This window comes from Artibeus jamaicensis, unplaced genomic scaffold (genome assembly GCF_021234435.1).
Source record: "Artibeus jamaicensis isolate MK-2021 breed Jamaican fruit bat unplaced genomic scaffold, CSHL_Jam_final contig_311, whole genome shotgun sequence".
Classification (NCBI taxonomy): Eukaryota; Metazoa; Chordata; class Mammalia; order Chiroptera; family Phyllostomidae; genus Artibeus; species Artibeus jamaicensis.
The window spans coordinates 13,529,441-13,538,190 of NW_026521717.1; the positions used below are offsets into that span (position 1 = coordinate 13,529,441).

The following is an 8,750-nucleotide window of genomic DNA, read 5'->3' on the forward strand; positions in this document are numbered from 1 at the left end:
AAAACATTAATTTGAAAAGACAGATGCACCCCTATGCCCAATGCAGCATTATTTACAATAGCCAATATATGGAAGCAATCCAGGTTTCCATGAATAGTTGAATGAATAAATAAGAGGTGGGAGAGACTCCCAGCCAAGATGGAGGTATAGATAGATACATTGTGCCTCTTCACACAACCAAAAGAAGGACAACAACAAATTTAAAAACAAAAAACAACCTGAACTGCCAGAAAATCAAACTGTATGGAAGTCCAACAATCAAGGAGTTAAAAAAAAAAGCATTCATCCAGACCAGTAGGAGGGATGGAGATGGGCAGAGATGGACAGCTAGGCTGGAGAAGACTTGTGGCAAGGTGGCAGCTGGAGGAGAGGGTGAAGTGGTGACTGGCCGAGCAGGCAGTCCCATTTTTGCGTGCAGATACACTGGGAGGAACAACTGAGGAGCAAGACAGATCATGCAACACAGGGTTCCAGCGCAGGGAAATAAAACCTCAAAACCTTTGACTGAAAAGAATCTGTGATGGTTGAGGTGGTTGGAGAAACCCCCAGCCTCACAGGAGAGGTTGTGGGAGAGACCCACAGAGCCCTAGAATGTACACAAAACCACCCTCCCAGGAATCAGCCCCAGATGGGCCCAATTTTTTGTGGGTAGCAGAGGAAGTGACCGAAAGCTGGCAGAGAGTTGAACAAGTGGCAATGTTACCTTTTGGACCCCTTTGGCACATACAGTGCCACAACTCAGTGACGTAGGTTGCCCTGCCCTGGTGAATACCTAAGGCTCAACCCCTTACTATATAACAGGTGTCCTGAGACAAAAAAAAAGGCCCAATGAAAGAACAGATCAAAACTCCAGAAAAAAAAATACAATTAAGTGACAAAGAGATAGCCAATCTATCAGATGCACAGTTCAAAACATTGGTAATCAGGATTCTCATAAAATTGGTTGAGGCACTCTAAGACTCCAGAGCAGGGAGTTAGGGTTGAGGTGCCTGGTCCAGAAAGCTAGACAGTCGTGGTCCTGCTGCATAATTGCAGCTGTACGACTCGGTGGCGCTGCCTGTATGTCTCGTGGCAAGGCCAAAACAAGAACCCCCGTGCCAGTGCCCCGGACCGCCTCGGTGTTCACTCCCGCCCAGCCCCGCCCACAGAGTCTGTTGGTGGAGCCCTCAAGGAGGCGCCTGGCTGAGGGTGACCTTTGAGGATGTGGCTATGTACTTCTCCTTGGAGGAATGGGATCTCCTTAATGAGGCTCAGAGACATCCGTACCACAATGTGATGCTGGAGAACTTGGCACTTATAACCTCCTTGGATTGTTGGCATGGAGCCCAGAATGAGGAGGTACCTTCTGAGCACCGTGATTCTTTACAAGGAATGTCACAGGTCTGGACTCCCAAGGCGGGTGTGTCTCCCCAGAAGGCCCATCCTTGTGAGATATGTGGTATGAACTTGAGAGACATTTTGCGCTTGACCAAGCACCAGGGACATGTCATGGGCAGAAACTGTGCAAGATAGAGGCATGGGAGAAGCAGTTGTATGTCAGTGTGGAACTTCAGCATCAGAAGCAGCACATGGGATAGAAGTACTTCAGGAGCAACATGGGCAGAGCCTCAGTTGTAAAGGACTGCAAATTCTCTGTATGTCAGGGAAACCCTTTTCCTATGGAGAGGCTGTGAAGGACTTCCTAGCCAGCTCAGGATTTCTCCAGCATCAGGCCACATGCACCAAGGAGAAGTCAAAGAGGAGAACTGAGTGTAGGGCAGCCTCTCACAGGGGAAAAACTATATGTAACTCTGGAGAATACACAAAAGACTTCAATTGCAAATGCACACTTGTTGAACACCGGAGAGTTTTCACTAGAGAAAGATGCTACATGTGCAGTGAATGTGGAAAGTCTTACAGCAAAAGCTATAGCCTCAATGACCATTGGAGAGTTCATACTGGGGAAAAGCCTTATGAGTGTGGGGAATGTGGGAAGTCCTTTAGGCAAAGCTCTAGCCTCATTCAACACTGGAGAGTTAACACTGGAGCAAGGCCTCATAAGTGTGACTTACGTGGAAAATTATTTAGCAACAAGTCCAACCTCATTAAACACCAAAGAATTCACATCAGAGAAAGGCCTTATGAGTGTAATGAATGTGGCAAATCCTTTAGTGAAAGCTCTGCACTTCTTCAACACCAGAGTGTTCACACTGGAGAAAGGCCTTATGAGTGCAGTGAATGTGGGAAGTTTTTAACCTACCACTCCAGTCTCATAAAACACCAGAGAGTTCACTCTGGATCAAGGCCCTATGCATGCAGTGAATGTGGAAAATCTTTTACTCAAAACTCCAGCCTCATTGAACACCGCAGAGTTCATAGTGGAGAAAGGCCTTACAAATGCAGCGAATGTGGGAAATCTTTTAGCCAAAGCTCTGCGCTTCTTCAGCATCAGAGAGTTCACACTGGAGAAAGGCCTTATGAGTGCAGTGAATGTGGGAAGTTCTTTACTTACAGCTCCAGTCTGTTAAAACACCAGAGAGTTCACACTGGATCAAGGCCTTATGAGTGCAGTGAATGTGGGAAATTTTTTACTCAAAACTCTAGTCTCATCAAACACAGAATTCACACTGGAGAAAGGCCTTATGAGTGTAGTAAATGTGGGAAATCTTTTAACCATAGCTCTAGCCTCATTAAACACCAGAGAGTTCACACGAGATAAAGGCTTTAGGAGTATTGGAATGTGGGAAGTTATTTACCTTTAACCCCAGACTCCTAAAACACCAGATCACATTGGATGAAAGTCTTGAGCATGGCATTGTGAGAAATCATTTATCAAAATCCAGCCTCATTACATCTAGAGCAGGGGTGTCAAACTCATTTTCACCTGGAGCCACATCAACCTCAAGGTTGCCTACAAAGAGCCAAATGCAATTTTAGGACTGTGTAAATGTAATTACTCTGTACCAGTTAAGTGAGAGCTCAGCATTGCCACTGGTAGAAACAAGGTGCCGGGCTGGATACAACAAGGTAGAGAGCCGGATTTGGCTTGTTGGCCTTATGTTTGCTACCTGTGATCTAGAGAATGACAGTGGAGAAAGGTCTTGTAAGTGCAGTGAATATGAGAAGGCATTCAGTCAAAGGACTTGCCGTATTGGGCTGGATACAACAAGGTAGAGAGCCGGATTTGGCTTGTTGGCCTTATGTTTGCTACCTGTGATCTAGACAATGACAGTGGAGAAAGGTCTTGTAAGTGCAGTGAATATGAGAAGGCATTCAGTCAAAGGACTTGCCGTATTGGATACCACAGATTTAAAATGGAAGAGCTGCCTTAACTGCACAAGTATATACTATATCTTCAGTGAGCCATCACTGGAGGAGGTCCCTTAGGAAGGTGCCATTTGCCTGTATTGAGCCTCCCTCATACATGTAAACATCAATATAAATTTCAGGTATGTGGGAATAGCATTGCCCTTTTTTTACCTGCCCAGGGCCATGGCCAGATTTATGTCACTGGCAGTTTGTAACAGAAGCCATTTCATCTCTACCTCCTGGCTGGAGCCCACAGTGTGCAACATTTATCCATCCCAAAATGTTCAGGGAGTAAGCCCCAGTGTGCTCTCATTTGCAGAATGATTCGCTAATAACCTGAGCACTTAACTCATTACCTAGTTTTTCCTTCTCTGATGAGTTAGTGCATGGATCTTACCCAGTTTTGGCCTAGGGCACTGTTGGGACTACATTTTTCAGGGGTATTGTTGGTTTCACGTGACTTCTGTGATGGCATTTTCCAGCCTCCAAGTCACCAACCCAGGAACTGTGCCTATCATTGTTCTTTTTTGTATGACAGTGAAGGTCTTTAATCTTGGGGGTTCTAGTCACTGTTCAGGGTGCTTTGAAATTAACTGGGTTTGTTAGAATGCAGGGGTGAACAGCTTTGGTTGGGATCCCAAACTGTGTGTCTCAGAGTGTATATATAATATGATGGTAGAATATACCTCTTCTGGTTTGGCCTAGTTTGCATTGCTGCTCAGAGCCTTTAAGGAAAGACTGCAGAGCTTTGGGCTCCTATTTTGCGGCTTGGATGCCATGACTTTTGTCGGTTCAGAGTTCAACCTGAAGAGGGCGTCCTTGTGACAACCTCTAAGAGCAGTGTGAACTTGTTTTCTTGTTCACAGGGGCTATTGTGTTGTGCTCTGCACTGGTGAGAGGACATCTATCCCACGGGTCCTGCAGTGGAGCCATGGGCCCTGATGTCCTGAATTCTGTGGGATAACGTCACTGGTTTTAAGATTATAGGGTCCAGGAGAATGATTGTTGTTACAGGAACACTGGATTAATAGAGTGCAGGAAACTGCCATAAACTGGTTAGCAGGCTCTACCTTTATTTATTTGTGGACCTCCTCTGAAAGGTCCACAATGTTTAGTACCTATAGCTGAGAAGGATGAGCAGGTACAGATGTTCTCAGGCCCTCCAGGAACTATGTATCTTGTGTAGCTAAGGGTCCTGTCAGAGAAAATGTAAAGGTTTTGTGGGTTTCTGTGGCCCCTCTGGGCTGTTCACGTAAGGTCACCACTGTGCAGAAACACAAGAAAGGAGATCTCAGTTCAGTATTTGTGACCTAGTCAGCATTCCTGTGAGTAAAGTGAAACACCCTTCAGTGCTCACCTATTTTTGCTGCCACTCAGGCAAGTGTCTGCCTCATGAGGAGAGAAGATGTGGAGTCAGTTCAGTTGCCAAACCTGATTTTCTAAAGGGTAAGAAATCCAGCCTTTAATTTGCACCTATTTTTCAAGTTTTAATAAGGTACAAACAACATGCAATAATTTATCCATATTGAAACTGTATAATTAGATAAGTTTTGACATTCATGTAAACCCCTTAACCATCAAACATAATAATAAACTTTTTCATCACCCCTAAAAAAAATTGGTTGAGTATCTGCAAAATAGAGGAAAAAATGAAGGCTATGAAAAGTGAAATAAAGGAAAATATACAGGGAACCAACAGTGACAAGAAGGAAACCAGGACTCAAATCAATGGTTTGGAGCAGAAGGAAGAAATAAACAGTCAACCAGAACAGAATGAAGAAACAAAAATTTTTTTTAAAAATGAGAGAGGTTTAGGAACCACCAGGACAACTTTAAACATTCCAACCTCCAAATCATAGGGGTGTCAGAAGGAAGAGAAGAAAAGCAAGAAATCAAAAACTTATTCAAAAACATAATGAAGGAGAACTTCCCCAGTCTGGCAAAGGAAATGGACTTCTAGGAAGTCCAGGAAGCTCAGAGTCCCAAAGAGATTGGGCCCAAAGAAGCACGCACCATAGGCACACCATAATTACATTACCCAAGATTAAAGGCACATCATAATTACATTACCCAAGATTAAAGATAGGAGAGAATCTAAAAAGCAGTAAAAGGAGACAGTTACCTACAAAGGAGTTCCTATCAGACTGTCAGCTGATTTCTCAAAAGAAACCTTACAGACAAGAAGGGCCTGGAAAGAAGTATTCAAATTCATGAAAGATAAGGACCTACATCCAAGATTACTCTATCCAGCAAAGCTATCATTCAGAATGGAAGAGCAGACAAAGTGCTTCCAAGGCAAGGTCAAGTTAGAGAGGTTCATCATCACCAAGCCCTTATTGTATGAAATGTTAAAGGGACTTATCTATGAAAAAAAAAGGATAAAACTATGAACAGTAAAATGATAACAAACTCAGAACTATCAACAACTAAACCTAAAAACAAGAACAAAAATCAAAACAAAGTAAGTAAATAACTAGAAGAGGAGCATAAATAATCACAGAGGTGGACATCACATGAAAGGTTATCAGTGGGGAGGGGTTTGGAGGAGAATGTGGGAAAAGGTACAGGGAATAAGAAGCATAAATAGTAGGCACAAAATATACAGGGGCAAGTTAAGAATAGTGTAGGAAATGGAGAAGCTGAAGAACATATTGTATGACCCATGGACATCAACTAAGCAGGGAGGATGCTGGTGGGAAAAGGTGTGCAGGGTGGAGGGGAGTAAAGGGGAGAAAAAAATGGAACAACTGTAATAGCATAATCAATAAAATATACTTTAAAAATTGGACAGTGCCCTCAGCAGCCCTGGGATCTCTCTCTTGCTTCAACAGGGTTTGGATGGAACAGACCTAGGGATGCCCCTTCTTTCCAACTACCCTCTATCTTCTTTTCTAGTCACCATCTTCAAAACCACCTCAGCCTTCCTCAGCCTCTGAGACCAGCTGGCACCGTTTTTTGGACCTTAATTCTTCATTGCCAAACAACCATGAGCTCCCAAATTCGCCAAAATTATTCCACCGAGGTGGAGGCTGCTGTCAACTGCTTGGCCAACCTGCATTTATGGGCCTCCTACATCTACATCTCTCTGGGTTTCTATTTCAACTGGGACATTGTGGCTCAGCTGGGCATAGGCTTATTCTTCCGAGAGTTAGCTGAGGGGAAGTGTGAGGACTCTGAGTGTTTCATAAAGCTGAAAAAGCAGTGTGGTGGCTGCATTCTTCTCTAGGACATGGCGAAGCCTTCCTAAGATGAGTGGAGTAAAACTCAGGACATCATGGAAGCAGTCTTGGCCTTGGAGAAGACCCTGAACCAGGCCCTTTTAGATCTGCATACCCTGGCTCCTACCCACAGAGATCCTCATCTCTGTGACTTCCTGGAGAACCATTTCCTGGATGAAGAAGTGAAACTCCTCAAGAAGATGAGCAACCACCTGACTAACATCCACAGGCTGGGTGATCCCCAGACTGGAAGGTATGAGTACCTCTTTGAAAGGCTCACCCTTAAGCATGGCTAGAAAGCCTTTGCAGCCTAGAGCCCCTTGAGGGGCTCCTCTGTATTTCCCTGGTGTCTGGCTTTTGCCTGAGCCTCACCATGAAACCCCACCTGGAGCCTCACCTGGAACCCTCTCCCATGCATTGGACCAAATGGAAATAATAAAGCTTTTTGCAGAAAAAAAAAAAAGAAGGAAGGAAGGGAAGGAAGTAGGAAAGGAAGGAAGGGAGAGAGAAGGAAAGAAAGAAAGAAGGAAGGAAGGAAGTAAATAAATAAATAAATAAATAAATAAATAAATTGGTGATACATATATACAACAAAATATTACCTGGCCTTGAATAAGAATGAATTCTTACCATTCAGTAACTACAGGGTATTGTGCTAAGTGAAATAAACCAGACAGAGAAAGACAAATACCATATGACTTCAATGATATATGGAATCTAAACAGCAAAATAAATGAACAAACAAAATAGAAACAGACTCCCAGATACAGAGAATAGACTGATAGTTGCCTGAGGGTAGGAGTTTAGGAGACTGGGTGGTAAAGCTGAATAGATTAAGAACTACAAATTTGTAGTCACAAAATTGTCATGATGATGTAGAGTACAGCATAGGTAATATAGACAATAATATTGTAGTAACTATGTATGGTGCTTGGTGGGTACTTGAAATATCAGGAGAAAAACTTTGAAAAGTATATGATTTTCTAATCAGTATGCTATACACCTGAAACTAATAAAAATAATATTGAATATAAACTATGATTGAAGAGTAAAATTAAAGATCAAACACTAAGAAAAATACGATATTGAAGGCATAGAAAAATGCACATTGCATGGTACCTTTTTGTGGCAAATGCATACAGCACCTCTCAAAGAAAACATGTATGTAAAAACTAGCAATTGAATTCTACTTAACTTCTACCATTAACAGAAAAGGAGCTTGAGATGAAATTAAGTTCTAAATAAATTAACAAAGTTAAAGTATCATACCACTACAGAAAAGAAAAACAATAAATTATCATTTTTTTACTTATTTTAAATCATTTTAATGTAAAATTTTTAACAAAAGTTACATTTTTATTAGAATTATGAAGGTAAAATATATTTTATGTTGTTCATGTAGCTTTACAAAGAATGGAGTCAAGAGTTTTAAATATATTATTAAGAATTCATCTAAAGGAAATTGTTTAACACATATATAAAGATTTAAGTGTATGGATGGTTATCATAATACAATGTTTAGAAACCTGAAAGTGGACTAGCAATAGAGAACTAAATACCAAGCAATAGAGAAATGGTTAAATAAATGGCATAAATTTGTTACTATCTAGTCATTAACCATGACTCATTCATTCTCATAGAAAGCTGTTCCAGGGAACCATATTTTGGCTTATATGTAAGACTGAATCTTCTAACAGTGACAGTTATATAGCAATGAATGAGCAACCTGGGGCATTCTTACAAGGCCTATCATGTAACACACAACTCGATGGCCAATAGGATAGGGCTAGCCAGAAGGATAAGATCTAAGAAGAACCAGACAGATCACATAGTCTGGGGAATTGTTTCAGCCCCCCAAATTTCATCACAGTAGAGAACATTAGGCAAATACCACAGGTTTAGACCAATAGGGTCTGAGCCATGTTAAAAAATTTTAAGTTGTGTACTAGTAGCTAAATTTGAAAAGTTCAAATGGACAAGTAAAATAAATTTTAGTAATATGTTCTATAGAACCCAATGTAACCAGAATATTATCATTTCAAATATATAATTAGTAATGAGTTATCTTACTATGTCTCCAGGATCTGGTGTGTGTTTCACACATACAGCACACTCTATATGAGCCACATTTCAAAAGCTCAATGACCACATGTGGTCTGTGGCTACAGTGGCAGACAGCCCTGCTCTAGAGTCTGTGAGTAGCAGCATTTGTAGCATTACTGACCAGTGTTAGTGGGCTTATAG

The 8,750-nt window shown here is 41.8% G+C and overlaps 2 protein-coding genes across 2 annotated transcripts; both read left to right on the top strand.

The window, feature by feature from the left end:
• Positions 1 to 303: 303 nt before the first annotated feature.
• LOC128627034 (zinc finger protein 154-like) lies at positions 304 to 2,698 on the top strand. Its single transcript, XM_053662951.1, is given in 4 exon segments — positions 304 to 372; positions 1,036 to 1,323; positions 1,560 to 1,637; positions 1,640 to 2,698. Coding segments are annotated over 4 exon segments (1,494 nt in total).
• Positions 2,699 to 6,274: 3,576 nt separating this feature from the next.
• LOC119055902 (ferritin light chain-like) lies at positions 6,275 to 6,802 on the top strand. The gene is given in 1 exon segment (XM_037154195.2): positions 6,275 to 6,802. A coding segment is annotated over 1 exon segment (528 nt).
• The last annotated feature ends 1,948 nt before the right edge of the window (positions 6,803 to 8,750 follow it).